Source organism: Molossus molossus, unplaced genomic scaffold (assembly GCF_014108415.1).
Source record: "Molossus molossus isolate mMolMol1 unplaced genomic scaffold, mMolMol1.p scaffold_m16_p_2, whole genome shotgun sequence".
Classification (NCBI taxonomy): Eukaryota; Metazoa; Chordata; class Mammalia; order Chiroptera; family Molossidae; genus Molossus; species Molossus molossus.
Genome location: NW_023425355.1, coordinates 41,137,757 through 41,159,541, shown reverse-complemented (window position 1 = coordinate 41,159,541; position 21,785 = coordinate 41,137,757). Strand labels below are relative to the sequence as shown.

Here is a 21,785-nt window from a genome sequence, read left to right as displayed (position 1 = left end):
CTAAGAACAGAAATGTGTTACAGAGATTCAAACGTAAGTGTAAGTGAGTGCCTCACACAGCTTTCCAGTGGTACTCAGGAGGAGCCACTTCATAGTTGTTGGCACTAAAGAAAGTCGCAGAATTCTTTGCCAGGTATTTCAGGAAATCATGAAGGTAATTCAGTAACAAAGCAAGGCTCTTCTCATCCAGAGGGGTGGAGGCCAGCATTGCTCCAATTAGTACAAGTAATCTAAGTAGGTGAGGCACTCCATACACCTGGGACATGGGTGCATCAGGGTGATCGCCGAGGATTTCAGCATACTGCGGTCTCTCAAATTTGTAGAGCAGTGGAGTGCCCAACATCACATTGAAGTATTTCTTTATCGCTGCCACTACTTCAATAACAGCATACTCCTTATTATCTGTGTTTCCTGGAGATTTCTTGTAATTTGCATAATCCTCCAGAATGGAATCCACATTCTTCTTGGCAGGAAGATAAAAGAGCTGTTTCTGACTGGTAATTAAGTCCCAGTCATCAACAAGCCATGGTTTTAGTTCTTCAGGAATCTTTACTTTGACTTCAACTCTGTTCATGAATGTTTCCTCGTTTTCAACAGTAGGATCTACTAGAGCTCTTTTCTTCCCAGGAGGCTGAGGTGTCTCACTGGTACTGCCACCATCTCCATTTCCAGTGTTTTCTGTTTGTTCTTTTTTGTTTTCACATCAATGATCTTCTGCTGCAGACCAGAAGCCTGCCTTCTTCCCTGGGGCAGCCCCTCTCATATTCTCCTCCACATACTGCTCCTGATTGGCTTTTTGAAGTTCTTGCTGTTTTTGCAGATTGGTGTCCACGTACTTGAGTACTCTGCTTTCTGGAACCCATTCAACCCAATTTTTATTCCAACCACTGTAATGTATAAAGTATTTCACTTGTTTGTCCTTAATGGCAACTTTTACACACTTGGCTTCATAAAGAAGAGGCCCATGAAAGCACAGCACTTGCTCACCCTCCTGGGATTTAGGCTTCGGGTCCTGCTTCAGCGCCATTTACAGGGATTTGCCACCGCCTACTCCTTCTCCCACCACCTGGACTACCGCCCCCCACTCACCACCCCACTCAGCTCTGCGTCAGACGCTGTGGGCAGCACCAGCTCTATATCCTGAGCACGATGTGCAGGCGCCAAGAGGATATATCTTATGTTAAGTGTTCTTAGCAGCAAGCCCTCTGCCCAATCACCCCCCCCCAAAAAAAAACAATACAAAGAACTTTTGAAAGGTTATAAATAAATATGTTCAGTACCTTAATTGTAATCATGGTTTTACAGACGTAGGCATATGTCTAAACTTATCAAGACGTATGCACTAAATGTGTACAATTTTTTATATAGCAATTATATCTCAATAAAGCTTGAAAAAAGTGAGGTATTCTTCAAGTTACTGAGATGCAAATGAGAAATAAAGCTCTTCGTGTACCTACATCATGATGTGATTTCAGACATAGGAGAACTTGAAGCAATTCTCTTTGTGGATATACACAGAGGAGGAGAAATTTCTGAGGGACTCCGATGGCAGAAAATGAGGAAAGAAATATTTAGGAAGTGGTAACAGATACTTTTGGAGGTTGTGTCAGGAATAGAATGATTTAGAATGGTCAGGCTGCTTATATACCCAACTTAATATAAGGAGTCACATTGGGCGAAGACATTTTTCTGGAACAGGACTTTATTTACACACTGGAAACATATGCCTGTTTATCTTGCTCATTTCCTAGGGAAATTTCAACACTGGGTATGATGTATTTGTAATAGAGTTGGCACATGGGCAATGAACACTTATCTGGGGGCATGAGTAGAAAGGCCTGTTCATATTTCTTTGCCAAAACCTGTTACAATAAAGTGACTTCTTTCAGACCAGTCTGAACCCAGTACACTTCTAGCCTTGTTTCCCTCAGCAACTGCATATCAGAGACTCCCTTTCTGACCATTTCATGTTGTGGTCATTAACTCGCTGGCTGCTTTGTGTGGGCCCTAGTATCCTTGGTAAGGTATTGGTTTTCTTTATTTATCTTTTTTTAAATTAATTAATTTATTTTTGTTACAGATGTTTCTCCTTTTCCCCCCAATGATTCCCCCTCCCTCTCCACCCTGTCCCCAGCTTTGTTGCCCATGACCTTTGTTCATGTGTATATGCATATAAGTTCTGTGGTTTATCTCTCCCCATCACACCCTGTTCTGGGGTTTGTCAGTCTGTACCCCACTTCCACGTCTCTGAGACTACGCCATTCCTCAGACTGTTATGTTCATTATATTCCACAAATAAGTGAGATCATATGATACTTGTCTTTGTCTGGTTGGCTTGTTTTGCTTAGGATAATACTTTCCAGGTCCCTCCATGTCATCTCAAAGGATAAGAGAGCTTTCTTTCTTACAGCTGCATAGTACTCCATTGTGTATATGTACCACAGCTTTTTGATCCATTTGTTAACTGATGGACATTTGGGCTCTTTTCAGATCTTAGCTGTTGTAAATAGTGCTGCTACCAACATGGGGGTACCTATATTCTTTCTGATTGGTGTTTCAGGCTTTTTAGGGTATATTCCTAGAAGTGGGATCACTGGGTCAAATGGCAGTGCAATTTTTAATTTTTTGAGGTAACACCATATTGTTTTCCATAGTGGCTGCACCAGTCTGCAGTCCCACCAGCAGTGCACTAGAGTCCCCTTTTCTCCACACCCTTGCCAACACTTGTTTGATGATTTGTTGATGGCGACCATTCTGACAGGTGTGAGGTGAAATCTCATTGATGTTTTAATTTGCATCTCTCTGATGATTAGTGATGTTGTATGATGAGCTCAAGTGGGAACAATAGGATTTTGAGTCTTCTTCTGTGGAGACTGGGGAGAAGGCAAGGTTTGTTTTTCTCCACCAAGAGAAATGTAAGAGCAATGTTTACAGTTTCACTGATACTGAGTAAGTGCCCACAATGAGTGAGTAGACACACAAATGAAAAAGTGAGAACAAATTATTAAAAACTGGGCAATGAGAAACCACAGGGAGAGGTAGAGTGCTCACTTTGGGGGGAAAGTGCCAACAGTAAGTTACCAGCAATCTGAGTTGATGAAAGGCTCTCATCTGGAGGACAATGAACAACCTATTCTCATTTCTTCTGAGGACCTGACCAAAGGAATTGGTCATAAATTTCAGCAGAAAACGTTTAATATAAGACATAACAAATGATTTCTTGACAGTCAGAGTTGTTAAGCTACTGAGAAAAAATATACAGTCTTGTTCTTTAGATTTCTTTAAAAGCATTATAGACAACCATTTAACATATCCAGTTTAAATGGATTTCCCAACTCATAGTTTGAAGTGATGTCTACCCATGACCTATGTTAGAATGACTACCATATCTCCAGAAGTAGTGAACAGTAGTCTTTAGTAAAGACAGTAAATTGAGAACAAACTTCATGCTAGATTCCACCTGGGTTGTTATAACTTTCTGGCGACAGTCACTGCATCTCATATAACTCTCAGAAATAGGCATGCAGCCCATTTAGGAGATGTAAAAATGAAGGCATGAGGACCAAGCAACATTAAAGAGAGAGAGTCAATAACAATTCTATCAATGCCGGTTACTGGGTCAATTAGCAGAACCACCAGGGTGAGTTCTTGGTTTCTGAAATTCAGTGTAGCTAGACATTCCAGGACAGGGAAACAAACCTATTGCATACATGAAATATACAAGAAAAATAAAGATAGAATGAAATATAGCATTATGTGCGATTTTTATTTATGTGAGTGCAAGATTTGGCTAGTTCCTGGGAATGACTTTGGATTTCTTTGGAGGGACAAAGGGAAATTACTCCATTGCAGATGATGCAGGAACTAGAAGGATTTACTTGAATGCACTTTTCTGTCCGACACCTGTGGACATGTAACAATGTGTATGCACAGACTCCTCATAGCCCCTTGGCTCTCTTTCCAGCCATAGAAAAAGCTGGGCTGCAAGTTAGTTTGTGCCATTGGATCTCTGAGATCTTTTTCTTGGCTGCATGAGATCAAGTCATTGATTCACAAAGATTTACATTAAAAATATATAAGCCCTGGCCGGTTTGGCTCAATGGTTAGAGCATTGGCCTGCGGTCCAGAGAGATCCGGGTTCAGTTACCGCTAAGGGCATGTACCTTGGTTGCAGTTTCTCCCAGGCCCTGGATGGGTTGTGTGGGAGGCAGCCACTCGATGTGTCCCTTTCATGTCAATGTGTCAATGTTTCTCTCTATCTCTCTCCCTCCCACTCTATCTGAACAAAAAATGAAAAAATGTCCTCGGGTAAGGATATATATATATATATATATATATATATATATATATATGCTTTATACTTCCATTGTTTAATTCTATGGTCACTTTTAACTTTATATTGTTTGAGTCCTGCAGAGAGAACATTAGCAAATTATCTGTGGCAGTGATTTTCTTATTTTTAATCTTTATTGTTAAAAGTATTACAAATGTCTCCCCATTTTCCCCCATTGACACCCTCCTCCCTGCTCCCACCCCCCTCCTGCCTTCCCCACACTATTGTCTGTGTCCAATGGTTATGCATATATGCATATAAATTCTTTGGTTTAACTCTTCTCACCATCCCTCCCCCTTTCTATCAGAGGTTTGTCAGTCTGTTTCTTGCTTCCATGTCTCTGAATCTATTTTGATCATCAGCTTATTTTGTTCATTATATTCCATAAATAAGTGAGATCATATAGTACTTGTCTTTCTCTGACTGGCTTATTTTGCCTAGCATAATACTCTCCAGGTCCCTCTATGTCATCTGAAAGGGTAAGAGATCTTTCTTTCTTGCAGCTACCTGGCATTCCACTGTGTATATGTACCACAACTTTTTTATCCACTCAGTGTGGCAGTGATTTTCAACCTGCTGTCCATGGATGGTGCTAGTTAACCACCCCTCTAGTTCTAAATAGGGTGACTAATTCATCCAAGTTTGGGAAATTCCTAGTTTTATTACTGAACGTTCCACATCCCAGGAAACTCCTTAGTCCCAGGCAAACTGGCATGGTTGGTCACCCTAGTCCTAAATGAAATAAAGACAATGAGATTTTCCTGATGTTGAAAGTATTTAATTTAAAATTTGAAAGCCAATGAGTCTTTCTGAAGTTAAATGTATTTAATTTAAATGAAATCTTGTGATTTTTGCCTTCCCAAATCCTGGCTTTAAAATACCATTTAAAAATAAAATTACAGTGACAGCAGTTGATAGTGTTGTAATATTTTTATTAAAATATTTTTGACATACAATATTGTATTAGTTTCAGGTGTACAACATATTGATTCTACATTTATATACCTTATAATGTAATCATCACAATATGTGTAGTAACCATCTGTCAATGTACAAAGTTATTATGATATTATTGACTATATTACCTATGCTGTACATTGCATCCCTATAACTACAAGTTTGTACTTTTTATTTCCCTTCACCTTTTTCACCCATCTCCCCACCCCCACCCCTGTGGCAACCATTGCTTTCTTCTCTATATCTGTGACTCTGTTTTTTTTTTTTTAAGTACATATAAGTAAAATCATATGGTATTTGTCTTTCTCTGTCCAATTTATTTCACTTAGCATAATTCCCTCAAAGTCCATCCATGTTGTTACAAATGGCAAGATTTCATTCTTTAAAAAATTTTTTTCTTTGATTTTAGAAAGAGAGGAAGGGAGAAGGAGAGAGAGATGGAAACATCGATGAGAGAGAACATGGATTAGCTGCCTTCTGCATGCCCCCCACTGGAGATTTAGCCCACAACCTGGGCATGTGCCCTAACTGGGAATTGAACTGGTGACCTCTTGGTGCATGGGTTGATGCTCAACCACTGAGCCACACTGACTGAGCATGATTTCATTTTTTTTACTGCTGAATAATATTTCATTGCATATGTGTGGGTATGTGTGTGTGTGTGTGTGTGTGTGAGTGTGTGTGTGGATTACATCTTTTTTATCCAATAGGTAAAGTATCAATAGAGTATTGTCATTTTTAAACAGCTTCATTTGTCACAAATGATGATTAACTTATGTCAAATCCCCTCCTCTTATTTCTAGTATAGTCTAAGTACTATTCACTGATACAATTCCTTTCTCTTCATTACATTCCTGCCCTTCTATTGGTTGTCATACTGGGACTTTTTATCTCAAGGTGATTACATTCATGAGGGACATGTGGGGTTAGTTCTGACTACAATTTCTGAGCTTTTAACAACTTTTGTTCTTGTTCTGTTGGTTTACACACTGCTTAGAGAAGGTGGCCTTCTTCCTACCATCCTTGTCTTCCCCTGTAATTCTTTTCCCATCCTTAAACATTTAAAAAACATATTGCGTGGGAGACCATAAAAGCTTTTCATTGCAACACTTTTGGGGTCATGAGGGAGAATATGGGGGGAGGTTGCAGGTGAAGGAGAAGTGGAAAATGATGTCTCTGCCTTTGAATCACTGGGTAATCTTGGGCAAGTCACTTAGCTTTCTGAATTTGCTCATTTGTAAATTGGGGTTAATACCTTTCTTACCAACCTAAGGAGATTGTTAGGCAGAGAACATGAAATAATGGACTTGGAAGGGACTATAATGATGCAGCCACAGATGTTTATCATCTTGTTCCCTCTCATTCTCTTGGCTTGGGCTTCTTCACCAGGAGGAAGTGAGTCCATAATAGAGGGCTTCTTGCACTTTTCATAATCTTACTAACTCTATTATAACAAGAGGCATTACCTCATTGTGACCAAGCATACTTGCTTTCTAACAGCAATTACTCATAATGAGTTTCACTTCTCCTCCTGTTGACTTTCAATCCCTCACATCTTTCTCTTACCCTGCTCCCAGGCACAAAGCCTCATTCCCAGGGGCCCAGCTCAGGGCACTTTCTTCCCAATCCTTAACATTCCAAAGTAAGCACCTGCAATTTATGATCTTTGCTCCCTTCCAACACAAAACACATAACACAATACATATTTATCAGAAGAGGAATTGCAGTGGAATGAAAACAGAGCATTATACTAAGACTCAAATAACTGGGCTGTGGTCTGGCCTGTGTATATCACTAGCCCTTTACCCTTGAGTAAATCACTTCCTTTCTGTAATCGCATCTGTAAGTGATGGAGGTGGGATAGAAAAGTACTGGCCTATGACTTTGCAGATCAGGTTTATTTTGGTGGTGATACTTGCTAATTTATTTCACCTGGTCATACTCCCTCATATTTAAAACAAGAAGGTTGAATTAAGCGATCCATTAATGTCCCTGCCAGTCTGGAAACTGGATGCTTTTATGAAATGAGTTTCATTAAATAAACATGACTTGGAGTGCCTACTCTGTCCCAGGCACAGTATGATGGTAGTTGTGAAAGAGGTTATGGGTGGGCAAAATTCCTGAGACCCTGAGTACAATTGCTGCTTGCTCCTGACTATCACCGATTGGCTCTGTAGAGCCAGATCCTGTATTTTTCTTGCCTTGAGTCACCCACTCTTGAACCCCTCTCCTACCACCTGTACTTTAAATAGTAATGATGAAACATGGAGAATCTTCTGAAACATACTCCACCATTTGCCTGTTGGAGACATTCGCAGCACTATCAGCAAGCTGCAGTGTGGTCTCTGGCTTCCCTAATTGAGAAACAGGCCAGTAAGCAATGACAGATTAATGGAGTTGGGAAGAAAGTGGTTTATTTTTGACAGAGTGATCTGTGAAAGCCATTTGTGAGCTGGGCTGAGGAGATTAGATCTAAAAAGACTCTCAGCATCTTGAATCTGAGAAAACTTGTTCTAAAGGCACCTTGAAAGGTCCCTGCAACTACCTATATGTTCCTGTTGTTAGCAAAGGGTACCTGATCTATTTCAGAAAGATGAAAAGCTTTCTTGCTTATATTAAGGAAAGGAAGTAGCAGCTTTTCTTAGTAATCAGTCTAGAGTTAAACAACCCTCAATGGTTAGAAAGATGCCTCACATTTTTATTTTGGGAGAAAGGGACTGAATGGTGCTTACTCAGAGATAAGCATAGGGTGTGAGACTAGGCACCTCTTATTTTATTCTACCCATTTCAACTTAGCTAGTGTATCCCTGTGAAAAGCCAACATGAACACACTATTGGTCATCCTACCTGGTTCAAATGGGCACATCCTGCAACTCCATGGTGAGCTTTTATTTCCTTTTCTCCCTCGTATTAAGAGCAGGCCCTGTGAGTTGTCTTCCTTCTTCCTTTTCTCACTGAAAACAACTTGGTTCCTGACCCTCTAGAGATATCACCTCCTTCCAGGCCTCCAAGGCAGAAAGGCCATGCCACTGGAAGCTGCAGTCTCTCTGGGCAGTCTTGGTTTAATTTAGGCTTCCCTTTAGCCACTTGTTTCATGCTGGATGTCAAGAGTTAAAAGCTGTCAAATCAGGTTGCATTTGAGTTTGAAGAGAAGTCACTAACTTAGTTCTGTTTTTTTCATTGCAGCCTAGAGACCACAGAAATCTAAATCAGGTGGAAGGAAGGAATGATAGAAAAAGTTCTGGAAAGCAGAATCCCATAAGGACCCAAATTGCCCCCAAGAGAATAATTTTATTCACAAGCAAGGTCCAAGTGACACATAAATAAGCCCCAGAACTGGCCAGCCAGATAAAAAATAGGCTGATGGAGCCTGCATGATAAGTTTCTGTATTTGGTTCTTTGACCAACTCATCTCCTCATACCTGCAGAGAAACCTGGGACCATGAGGAGCAGCCTGACACTGGTGGGGACCCTCTGGGCCTTCCTGTCCCTTGTTACTGCTGTGGCCAGTTCTACCAGTTACTTCCTGCCATACTGGCTCTTTGGATCCCAGCTGGGGAAGCAAGTGTCATTCAGCACATTCCGGAGGTGCAACTACCCTGTACGGGGAGAGGGGCACAGTCTGATCATGGTGGAAGAGTGTGGGCGCTATGCCAGCTTCAGTTCCATCCCAAGCCTTGCCTGGCAGATGTGCACGGTGGTGACAGGTGCCGGATGTGCTCTCCTGCTCCTGGTGGCACTGGCTGCAGTCCTGGGCTGCTGCATGGAGGAGCTTATCTCCAGAATGACGGGACGTTGCATGGGAGCAGCGCAGTTCGTGGGAGGTAAGACAGTGTTGCTGGGATTGGGTAGATTGGGGAGCTTTGGAGAGGATAGGAAGGGAATGGAAAACATTACCTTATGGGAAATCCACTTTCACCCCCCTTCCCTATGTCCATCTCTAAGGCTACAAAAAGGAAATCATTTCAAACAGTCTAGGAATCTCCAAAATGTAATCTACATCAGGGTTTTATTCACTGCAGAATTAGTTAGTAGGCAGTTGATATCTTTTTTTTTTTAAGTTTTTATATGTGTTTTAGAGAGAGAGGAAGGGAGAGAGACAGAAACATCAGTGAGAGAGAAACATCATTCAGCTGCCTCCTGCCCACCCCCTACTGTGGATTGAGCCCACAACCCGGGCATGTGCCCTGAGTGGGAATTGAACCAGTGACCTCTCAGTCCATTGAATCATACTGGCTGGGTGATATCTCTTTTTTTTAGCCTCCATTTTCATCACCTTCTTCTGCTTTTAGGGTGTCCATTTAAGAGTGTTATTCAGGCCTGGCCAGTGGGGCTCAGTGGTTGGGCATCAAACCATGCACCAAGAGGTCACAGTTTTGATTCCTGGTCAGGGCATATGCCCAGGTTGTGGGCCAAATCCCTAGTGGGAGGCATGCAAGAGTCAGCCAATCAATCTCCTCTCTCATTGATGGTTTTATCTGTCTCTCCCTCTCACTTCCTCTCTCTCTAAAATCAATAAAGAAAAAAAGTTTAAAAAAAAGAATATTATTTAGGTCTACTTCCCAGGGGTAGCCACATATATTCTAGTATTACTGCTTCAAAATAAACTTGATCTTTAAAAGCTCTGACCTCAGAAGACAGTGATCTAATAAACACATACACACAAGTGCTAATTACTAACAAGAGTTTAATGTAAATTCCAACAAAGCAATATATTTCTAATAGTGAAATGCTAGGTATCTGGCCCACAATGTCAATATTGCCAAGGTTGAGACACCTTGAGCTAAGCTATCATAGTTTCCTGGACTGCTTATGAAAAGCACCAGATTATTTTTATTGAATCACAGTTAAGGTAATGGTTTCAGGTTGTCTCTTTCCTCAGACTCACTATAAAAGTTTAAAATTTGAATTAAGATTCTAGTCTACTTTATGTCTGAATTTGTCCACTCTTTAGCTACTAATGGTTTTCCAGGCACAATGGAAAATCATTAGATCGTTTTATTCTTCCCCTTGAAACCCATGGTATAGAACCGATTACTAAGGCTGGTCTAAGCCAACGACTTAATTCCCTTTAGGGGCTCCCTGGATATCACAAATGAACCTTAAGCAAGGTAACCTTTCACTTACCTGTCAAGGGTAAGGGGTGGTCCTTGAAACTCAGATTTATAGGTCCAGGGCCCAGCCCAGTGCCAAAGCAGGATTTAATAACTGTAGAACGAATGTACATATGCTAAGTCAGCGTCTAGTGAATGTTAAGATAAGATGGACATGTGAGAGCTGGGTTCATTCATATCCTTTCTTTTTCTTCCAGACTTCCACTCAAGGGTGTTAACATCCTGAGTTATCTTCTTTTCTGACCTGAGAGTGACAAGTTAGCCTTACTTGCATTTCTAAGAATTTCTGGCAGACAGTGAGGAAGTGCTAACTGGTAGGAATCAGAAGTTTAGTAGCAGTAGCCTTCATTAGACTCCAAGAATTAACAATGGCTCCTACTTCCAGCTTCCATACTATCTTAGGCTTGGCTGAGACTTTTACAAACCCTTATGGTTCTCCATATGACATATTTTAGTTGATCCCACCTCCTAGGTGTAGCCACTCAAAGGAAATTTTTGAGGGGAGATGTGGGTAGATAATGGAGATTTAGGCACTCACGTGAGTGGAGAACTTTGGCTGAGTGCAGGTGTCATATAGAGGAAGTCAAAATAGTACCATTTTCATCTCATATGCTCTGCTATTCTAGATTCCTCTTTGACTCTTGCTCATATAAATATGGTCACAATAGTTACACTTAGATTAGGGTCTTTAAAGTCCAACAATAAAATGTCATTTGACAGCAGTCATGGAAAGAGTCAAGACCCAAGATTTGCTATAAGGCTTTTCCCTGGGCAAGGGAATGATATTGAACAGATAACTAAGTTTCCACAGCTTCCACATCTATAACACCAACCAAATAATAGTCATTACAACCTCCATTTTAGAGACTTGTGCCTGTTAATGTTGCATTAGATGTGAAGAAATGGTGAAACTGCTTGGATATATCATATTTTCCAGGAGTCCCTTGGCACACGACCATTACCCAAGGCTCTTTACTCAGGTCTGACCCCTCAGAAATGGGCTCTAACAGTGACAGACAGCTAAGCTTGACTAGAATTTTGAATTCCATGGATAAAAGACAAGAGAGAAAAAGCTGTGGAGGTTTAGTTTAAACTTATTGTTCAGCTGAGGGGAATTGATTTGTTGCTGCAGGCCTGGCTAATTCTCAGCAGCTAGTGCATTAACTGAAATACATTAGGGGGAGGAGCCAATTTGTTTCAGGTCTGGTTTATCTCTGCCAGACCTCAAACCACTGAAGAGATGGAGTATCCATTAAGAACTATCTCCTCCCTTGCTTGACTCTTGTTCCCCAGTCTCGTGGCTTCCCACAGAGATGAGCGGTGGGAAGTGGAAGAGACAGGAAGAAATAATGATCTGCTTGACTGAGTCATACTCAGCAAGGTGACCTGATGGGGCCCTTGGGTCCCATTTGCTCCACCTGCAGCTGATCCAGCTGGACAAGCCTAGGGTTCATAGAGCCTTCCACTGGGACCTTCATGCCCTACCCCAACCAGTGAAGGAAACATCTGGCCAGGAGATTATTTCAACCCTAAGGATGCTGAGGTTTCTAACCATCTGGCCCCCAGCCCCTGAGAACAGGGTCATTATTCACATTCCCCTGTGTGTGTGTGTGTGTGTGTGTGTGTGTGTGTGTGTGTATGATAATTTTGAATCCTCTATCTTTATTCAGTGAGAGCTAAATAAAGAAGAAATAGGTGAGAAATAAATATAAGGAACTTCTTGGCAGGAAAAAGTGTAAGATCTTGGATCAGGTTACTTGAGGGAGGCCAAGAATCTTTCTAGAGTAGGGAATGTATCAGAATCACCTGGAGTGGACTCCACAACTCTTCAGTTCTCTTTCTCACTCTGATATACACAACAAAAGGAAGAAGTCTGTATGTTTTGAAAACTCTCCCTAGTGACTCTGATGTGTATCCTGTGTTCACTTTTTCCAACCCAAGTGAGAATCACCATCCTGGAAAGAGTTTGTGTGTGTGTGTGTGTGTGTGTGTGTGTGTGTGTGTAAAATACACTCAGACAGGCACCAGTGTTTTTCTCTGTGTAAGGTCTAAATGCTACATGGTTCAAGCTAGATGAAAATTTGCCACTGGAAACAGATCACCGAGAACTTGATTCAAGGAAAGGGTGCTATTTTTAAAAAAAACATTATCTTCTCTGGAAACCATTCATTTCCTGGAAACTCCTCCAAAGTTTCACCAGGAACCATTTAACTTATCATTACCATGCTGAACAGGATTATAAAAGTGGCTTTCTTTTTTGGAAAATGGTTTTCAAAGAAGTTAACCTACTAGCAAAGACTCATGTAGCTAATTGAAGCAGAGCAGAGAATATGGTTCAGGGCTTCTGATTCCCAGCTCTGGGCTTTATGTACTGGTGCTATTGATTTTTCTTTTTCCCGTTGGAGAAAAAAATAGATTGCGGTGTTTTACAGAGTGGTCCATGAAGCACTTGTATAAGTATTACCTAGGGTGCTTGTTAATGTAGATTCCTTAGAGTCATTCTAAGACTTCTGAATCAGAACTGATGCCTGGCACTCTGTGTTTTACATAGCCTCTCACACTGACTTATTTTTGAAACTATAGTATGAAATATTTCTGATGTATGGACCACTCATGTATGTACCACTGAACTGAAGAAATAGAGTTTTACAAATATAGTTGAAGTCTTTCTACCCTGATCATATTCCCTTGTTCCCACAGCAATGGTAACCACTGTCTTGGATTTGTTATTTATGATTCCCCAGCATATTCCAATACATATTAAAATTTGAGAACCTCTGCTCAATTCTGTTATAATGTTGCTTTTTAACTTTATTTATTTATTCATTTATTTTTTGTTAATCTTCACCAGAGGATATTTTTACATTGATTTTTTTGGATAGAGTGGAGGGGGGGGAGTTATTTATGTGAGAGACACATCAATTGGTTGCCTCCTGTAAAACCCTGACAGGGGCTGAGGATTGAACCTGCAACCCAAGCAAATGCTCTTGACTGAGAATCAAATCCCAGACCCTTCAGTTCCTGGGATGATGCTCTAACTGCTGAGCCTATCTGGCCAGGGCATAACATTACTTTTTAAATTGAGTTTCCTTATCTTCCATGTCTGCTTGTACATAAATCTCTCTACCTCTAAGAGGCCAAGTCAAATGCAAGTTCTCTGTAAAGGTAAAGACTCCACTGATCTACTTTTTAGACATCTCTAGTGGAAGTGAACTGTCTTATAACTCTGACCGAAAATATTAGGTCCAAAGAATGGGAGAGTTGAGTGGGAGAGTTCCCTGGAAAAGGAAAGCTAGAGGGCATATATAAATTTTCATTGTGTTTGAGTTGAATACAAGAGCAATAAATTGAGCAGATTAATAAAAAAGTAACTCATACTAGGTTTCTGCTCAGGTTAATAAATTCAAAGTACTAATAACCGTATTTGGACAGATATTTATGGATAGGGTAGGTGTATAACAAAATTACCACTCACTCAAAAGTTACACTTGTGAATGGGAGGGGGGGTGAAGGGGGATGGTTACACCCAGTGAGGAAGAGGCTTTTCCTGTCTGGAGACCAAATTTAGGCATTTGCCTAATTGATAATGTGCAGTTGGAAAGGGGTTATACAGCTGTTGCAATATGGAGATGTAGTACTTCTGGAATTCTGACTGCCCAAGGAACGTTGAGGGCAGCTGGGATGTAGCTGCAGGTAGCATTCCATGATCTGTTTGTATGGGCGATGAAGTTGCCACAAGGGCTGAAGCTGAGTCAAGTGTCCAACTCTGGGCTTCTGCTTTGTCGGAGAAGTGAATTCAAACTATAACAATCATGTTTGGGGAGAACATTTGGTACATTTGTGAAAGGAGATTCTTGTGGAAGGAGAAATTGAGGCAGGGAAACAAAATGGTCACCTGCACACCTACAGTAGGGGAGTGAAGATAGTAACACACTCTAAAGGTCTTTCTTTGCCTTCCTATAGAAAAGTACCCGACTGAGCATATGCAGTTGAGGCAGATTTCTCCAAAGGGTGTATATGGTGGAAGGGCAGTAAAACTGGGAATTAGCAATGACATGTAGAGAAGTGGGAGCTAGGGATACAGCTCATACATGGCAGAGCCAGGATTTCAACTAGTTTTCTCTGTCACCAGATCCCCATGCTCCTAATCTTTTTAGTGGTGTTTTTCTTATGTACTGGTACCAGGGCCAGATGCATCAGATTGCTAGGATTACTAGGGTGCTTTTGAAATGCATATTCCAGGCTGAAGTTACTGAATCAAATACTTGTGGGTGAGGCCCCCAAATCTATATTTGTAATAAGCTCTCACTCTTCCAGAAGGTGACAGGGCTTGGTATCGGCAAATGACTTTTGTGTTGCTATTTGAAACACATCTTCACAATTTGAAATTGATGAGAACTGCTGGGAACAAATATAATGGAGAATAATTTCCCCTGTAACATCATGTTTTAAAATATGTCTCTCCGGATATCTTTCTCCAGCTACGATAAAATATAGTAGAATCAGCAGTCAGTTACAATTCCAATGTCTCCAAGAAGTATGTGTACAACCTATTGTGCTCACCTGTCTAAAAGGCAGGATGAAGGGTAAGGAATGGGAGGAGTGGAAATGCAGGTTGAGAAGAACATGGAGTATATGCACTGGGACAGAAGACATGCCTGGCAAAGATTTCTGATCGCTGGCCTGGTGCCTATGAAACATTGCAAGATAACGCTAACCAGGCAGCTTTAGAATGGAGCCTTATTCAGCTTTTCACTTTCCAGCCATTCGTTATGAGAACAAAGAAGTGAGGGAAAATATTAGCATGCAGAATATAGGTGGAAAGTGAGCAAGGAACCATAGGGAAATGCTACTGTTTAATAATAATCAATCTTTGTTGAACACTTTTTATGTGCCAGAAACTTTATGAATATTACTTTTTGAAACATCCCTATAAGATAGAGTACCAATATTCTCATTTTAAAGATGAGGTAACTGAAGTACAGAGAGATTAGGTAACTTGCCTAAAGTCACAGAGTTTTCAAGTGGCAGAACTGGAATTTTAATTTAGGTCTAGACTAACTACAGAACCCATTCTTTCTCTCTTTTTTCTTCCAACTTTATATAATTGACATTTAACATTGTGTAAGTTTGAGGTGTACAATGTGATGATTTGATACTTGTATGTATTGTTAAATGAATATCACAGTGAGATTCGATAACACATCCATCAACTCACATACTTACCTTTTGTGTGGTGAGAACATTTCAGATCTACTCTCCTAGCAACTTTCAAGTATAAAATACAGTATTGTTCTCTTAAGCCATCATGTTGTGCTGTCTCTTTGGTTATATTTACACAGTGGAATCCTATGCAGCTTTCAAAAAGAAGGAAGGATCTCTTATTCTTTGAGACAGCATGGATAGAGCTGGAGGTTATTATGCTAAGCAAAATAAGCCAGTCAGAGAAAGACAAATATCATATGATCTCACGTATATGTGGAATCTAATGAACAAAATAAACTGATGAACAAAATAGGTCCAGAGGCATGAAAGCAGGAAACAGATTTCTGAGGGCAGAGATTAACCAAACAACTTCTATATATAGCCCATGAACACAGACAATAGTGTGGTGAAGGCTTGGGGTGAGGCAGGGGCCAAATAGAGAGTGGCAAAGGGGGAGAAATAGGGGATATCTGTAATACTTTTAATTTTTTTAAAAAAGATGCATTTAATGAGCACTTATTATGTACCAGGTACCAAAGATATATAGTAGGGGATGAATATCACTCTTCCCTTCAAGGTATACACACTCTAGTGAGGGATACAGACAGCAAATAGTTGTGAAAGATATATATTACAGGATATTTTAATCACAGGAGCAAGCACAGGTAGCTATGGGAGAAATGCTTCCTTGAAGAGGTATTCCCTGACCTGCACTCTTCAGCATGGTAAGGTCTGAAAGTAGAAGTTTTCTTCTGCAATGTCAAGAAAGAAATTTGGCCAGCACTACTTCCTACTTGAGAAATCAGAGTTCATGCCACTCCCAGGGATCTGAATGTGAAGGATGGAAAGCTGAACTTCTGTTCTTTTATAAACTTGGGTGTTTTCTCCCTAGTCTGTGCAAGAAAGCTCACTTTTTATTAACTCTACCCTCAGAGAGCATACAGTGGAAGCAGGAAAAGGCTTAGGTTTCATTTTCAATTTAGTCCTTAATCCATTGTGCAAACCCTGAACTCATACAATCTTCACATAATAGGATTTCACCTTACCTGTGGTAAATAATAATGATAATAATAATAATAATAATAATAATAACAACAAAAACAGAAGTGTTTCTCCATTGCCACTAGATAAATTCCAGAGCGTAAAAAACTCTTCAAGTGACCAATTCCATTTCCTTTAAGACTATGAGACAGATAAGAATGCCTTCTAACTTAAGCATTCCACTGAAGGCAATTTCTAATTATATATATATATATATATATATATATATATATATATATATTTCTAAACCCTCTCACTATCAAAATGTTCTCTCTGTTTTCCTATTTAAATGCTTCTTGTGATTTCTTAAAGTCCTTGTCTTTTTCTCTGTCCTCACTGAATACAAAAAGCTGGAGGCCATGTTGCAGACAAGCTTAGAGAGTACCTTGAGATTTTCTTCAAAAAGGCTTCATCTGAAGGCAAAATGGGCTTATTAGCTTCTCAGCATGTATATGGAATTTTCCTCATTGAGGAAAGATTAGTAAAGATGAGTCCAGTAATCCCTGAAGCAGTCTGCCTTTCACTGTCCAGCTGAGCCCAAAAGCTCTGGAACCTGTAAATATGCCACTCATTCATCTTTGATCAAACACCTGCTCTCTAGAGGTTCTGCTAAATGTGAATTTCTGCATCCACATTCATGGCAGGTGACTACTCCATGAGCTTGGTGTAGCACTCAAGTATTGTGTTCTTTCTCTCTCTCTCTCTCTCTCTCTCTCTCTCTCTCTCTCTCTCTCTCTCTCTCTCTCCCTCCCTCTCTCTCTTTTAAATTTTCAAGGTACTATATTTTTAAAACAGGGAACAACAATAAGCTTCTGGCCTGTTCTGTCAACATACAAGCTATAGAAGCTTGCTCGGCAGCTGAGTAGCGCTCTGTAGGAGCATGTTTGAAAAGTGAATAAAAATCCATATAAAACAAATATTCAAATAGTTTCCATAGGATCACATATAAGTGTGACCCCATTGCCTAGCCTTCCACATTGCTTCATCTGTGCCAACCCTACTTACAAAGACATTTTAAAACTAGCAATAATTAAGTTAAACGGTCCCCCCAAATCTGTTTTTCGAGGTAAAGCTACACTCAAAAAACAGCTATAAGAATGGCATCTACACATTAATACAAGTGGCAGCACAGGCTGCTTGGGTGGTGCTTCATCCCACTCTCCCAGGCATAGGGCAGGGGCTGAGTGCTGACATCCTGCTTCTCCATCTGAGCTGGGAAGTCATGGTACTGGACTTGCTGCATCAATTGTCATGTAGGCCCTGACATCATGTAGTAGATAGGTGGCCTCTGCAATTCACTGAAAGTTGAAGCAGCAGCAACAGTGTAAGCACCTGTGTTTTCAAAGAGCATTCAGTCCCCCACATGCATCTTTGGCAAGCCACAGTGCTCTACAATGCAATCGAGGCCATCACATATTGGTCCCCATATGCTGGATGAATAATACTTCTCATTTAGTTTGGGCCTCTTCTGCAGAAAGGGTTTTATGTGTGCATGATCATAGAGGATGCAATTAAATGATCCATATACTCCATCATTCATGTAATACATAAAGGTTTTTTTGCTCGACTCATCTTCATCATCAGAGCCTGTTTGTTTTTTCAATACCAGTTTTTGACAGTGATATTAAATGGAAACATGAAAGCTGATGCAACATAGCATCTTTCTGGCTCAGCTATGACTGTCACTCTTGAATCTGATGGAAAATACTTGTCCAGGGCTGGGTTGATTACACCAGCAATCTGTTTAAATTTAAGCTTTACGTTCTCAGATCCAGGAAAGTGAACACCAATATCAAGCAGATACATGCTGAAACCAACCGCTTTCAAAGACACAGCAGGCATTGGAGATGGCCTGCACAGAGGTCTCAGGATTGGCACAGTCACTTCCCATGTGGAAGCTGACACCAATGACATCAATATTCAGCTTTTTTGCCCATTACCAAATAAGCCTGCTGGTTTTGAGTGTGGCACTAAGTTTAACACAGAGATTACAGACTACTTTAGAATCATCAGTGGCAATCCGCAAAACCAACTTTGCCTTTGGATGTGCACTGGCAAATTTCAACAACTCAACTTCACTATTGTAAGTCATCATCTAGACTCCATTATTGGCAGAATATTTAATCTAAGACACTTGTTTACAAGGATGTGCATAGATAATCCTCTTTAAAGGCACCCCAAGACTCTGCACCAATTGTATTTTAGTCTTGCTGGAATAGTCAAACCCTGTCCTGATGGCAGCCAAGATCTTTACTATGGTTCTGCTGTCATTGCATTTGACTGCATAAAAAGGGGTGACACAAGGAAGAGCTTTTAACTATTTCAGATATTTCTTTAGAATATCTCCCAAGTCCACAACATAAAAGGCATTCTTATCATTGAAAGAAGAGACTTCATTAATTTTTTTGGTCTAGAATGTCCTTGGCAGTAAAGCCCTCATCAAGGAAATGGCAGTCAAACTCTTCATTACAAATGCTATTCATGGTTTCTGGATGTTCTGAAACGCAACAAACTCAGAGCGCAGGGGACCTCACAAGAACCCCATGGAGATGCCCCTGCCACCTAGCGCTCAGGAATGCTGGCCACCCCTATCAGCTGCCTGCCTGGTGGCCCACCGCTTCACACCCTCCCACAGAGGACCACTGGCCTGAGGTAGCCCCAGAGTGCTGGCAGAGGGGTGGTAGTGGCAGAGAAGGAAGCTGAGGGGACTGACCAAGTATTGTGTTCTTTTAATTACCCTCTCTTGGTTGCAAGTAGGAGACTCACTTGAGATCTCTCGGTGAGAAGGGAGTTTATTGTAACATAAGAAAATTTGAACTTAAAACCCATTGGGAAGCACTGGGTTCTCTCTAGCTCTTTCGAGGGAAGTATGGATTTTTTCTTAATGATGTGTCTGCTTTGTGCTACTGTATTCTCTCCCTTGATCAATCAGTTTTCTCAGCTTTCCCAGAAGTTATATCTACTTATAACTTTATATTGAACTTGGTTTCAGTTTGACACAGACTTGATTCTACCTCTTGGATTTTTTTTCTCAATTTCTTCTGTATCTGCTAACTAACTCAGCATTTCTATGTTTCTTGATTAAAACTGTCAGAAACAAAAGTCTGGTCCAGATCATATCTTCATGCCAGGTTATGATGTCACCCATAACTGGCCAGCTAATAAATTTTTTGTTTTGTATCAGATGTCAATACTAGGTCCAATTCACTGTCACCAAAAGCATAGTGTAAGGGAGGTCAGAGGTTATAAAATGTAAACCTAGGCAGCAGCAAGAACTGTGGAGTTTTCAGTTGCCCTTAGAAGGCATTGCTGACAAGCACCAGATTTGTATTTCTGGTTGGAAGAATAAGGTTATCACTAAGTTTCCCTGTAGTAACTAAATGATCTAAACAAAGTGGAGATAAAGGCAAGGGGCACAGTGGAAAGTACAGGAAGCTAAAGAAAGGAGGCATATTTAGCATAAGTTTGGAATGATTTCTCAGAAGAAGGAAGTGTTTCTGGAAGAGGGAGTCTGGTCCCTTCTCACAAGGAGAAGCCTATGTAACATGTATGCTTTCTGTAGAGCTCAATCTGTCAGCTGATTCCAATTTATAGACATCATGACCTACTTACTTTTTTTTTTTTTTTAATCCTCACTCGAGAATAATTTTTGCATTTATCTTCAGGTACAATGTGAGGGAGAAAGGGGGGAAAAGAGAGAGAAAGACATCAATGTGAGAGAGACACATCAACTAGTTGCCACTTACACGACCCCAACCAGGACCAGGGACAATCTGCAATTGAGTCATGGCCTACTTTCAATTACTGGAGACCTACTTAACTCTTAGAAAAGGCTGAATTTTTAGGAAACAGTAGTATTTTCTATATTGTGACTCTGTAAATCAGACCAAGATAGAAGAGGAGTTTGCTTGGAGAGGCCAACTTAGCTTTATAAGTCATTGTCAAAAATAATTCAGCTGTAAAAATTACATTAGCCTGTCTCAGTTCCCAATACTGCCCTTAATGAGTTGTCCCCTCAACTGCCTACTACAACTCACCACTTAGGGAATGACAAAGACAGTCTGTTGAGTTGGATGTGTTATCAACATTTAGGGTAAAAGGGGAGAGGTAAATGTTGAGTGGAAGAGGCAGAATTTGAGTTGAGCTAATCCAGAGGAAATGTTGGGGTGACATAAGACCTATTATATTTTTCTATCTGTGTGTATTTTTTTTTTCTTTCCAGGGCTGCTGATAAGCTCAGGCTGTGCATTATACCCCTTAGGATGGAATAGCCCGGAGATAATGCAAACATGTGGGAATGTCTCCAATCAATTTCAGTTAGGTAAGGTGGCCTGGGCAGGATGGCAGTGATGCTTTATATGTTTTTAAAGTGCTTTACCTATTAAATGGGCCTCTGCTTGCTAGTGGTGCTTGCCTGACTATCACTGTGTTAGCTTGTGAGATGTGGTGGCTTGACCAGACTCACCTGGCCTTACTAACTCACAGGGGTGGACATAAATTCCACTTCCATGACTATGTCTCTCCATACTCTTTACTTTTTTTTAATTTATTTTTTAATTATTTTATTAATTTATTTTTGTTACAGATGTTTCTTTTTTTCCTCCATTGACACCCTCCTCCCCATCCCCCACTGCCCCATCCCCAGGCTTGTTGTCTATATCCATTAGTTATGCATACATGCATATAAATTCTGTGGTTTACCTCTTCCCTCCCCTCCCACCCCCTCTTCTGAGGTTTGTCAATCTGTACCCTACTTTTATGTTTCTGGATATATTTTGTTCATCAGATTGTTTTGTTGATTATATTCCACAAATAAATAAGATCATGATATTTGCCTTTCTTTGCTTGGCTTCTTTTGCTTAGGATAATACTCTCCAGGTCCCTCCAAGTTGTGTCAAAAGATAAGAGATGTTTCTTTCTTACAGCTGCATAGTATTCTATTGTGTATATGTACCACAGCTTTTATATCCACTCATCTACTGATGAACACTTGGGCTGTTTCCAGATCTTAACTATTGTAAATGCTGCTCCTATAAACATAAGGGTACATATATTCTTTATGATTGCTGTTTAAGGCTTCTTGGGGTATATTCCTAGAAATGGGATCACTGGATCAAATGACAGTTCGATTTTTA

The 21,785-nt window shown here is 40.5% G+C and overlaps 1 protein-coding gene and 2 pseudogenes across 2 annotated transcripts in view; 1 reads left to right on the top strand and 2 right to left on the bottom strand.

Annotated features, from left to right (window-relative positions):
* LHFPL1 (LHFPL tetraspan subfamily member 1) overlaps positions 1-21,785 on the top strand; it is a 57,821-nt gene that overhangs the window by 3,213 nt on the left and 32,823 nt on the right. Inside the window, exons 2-3 of one of the 2 annotated variants that reach the window (XM_036270941.1) lie at positions 8,719-9,114; positions 20,873-20,971. In XM_036270941.1, the coding sequence (XP_036126834.1) occupies positions 8,733-9,114; positions 20,873-20,971 (481 nt within the window). In that variant the 5' untranslated portion in view covers positions 8,719-8,732. The remainder of the gene's footprint in view (positions 1-8,718; positions 9,115-20,872; positions 20,972-21,785) is intronic. The other variant, XM_036270942.1, reaches the window with a different exon arrangement.
* On the bottom strand, positions 53-1,027 carry LOC118635906 (annotated as a pseudogene).
* LOC118635905 lies at positions 17,755-19,133 on the bottom strand (annotated as a pseudogene).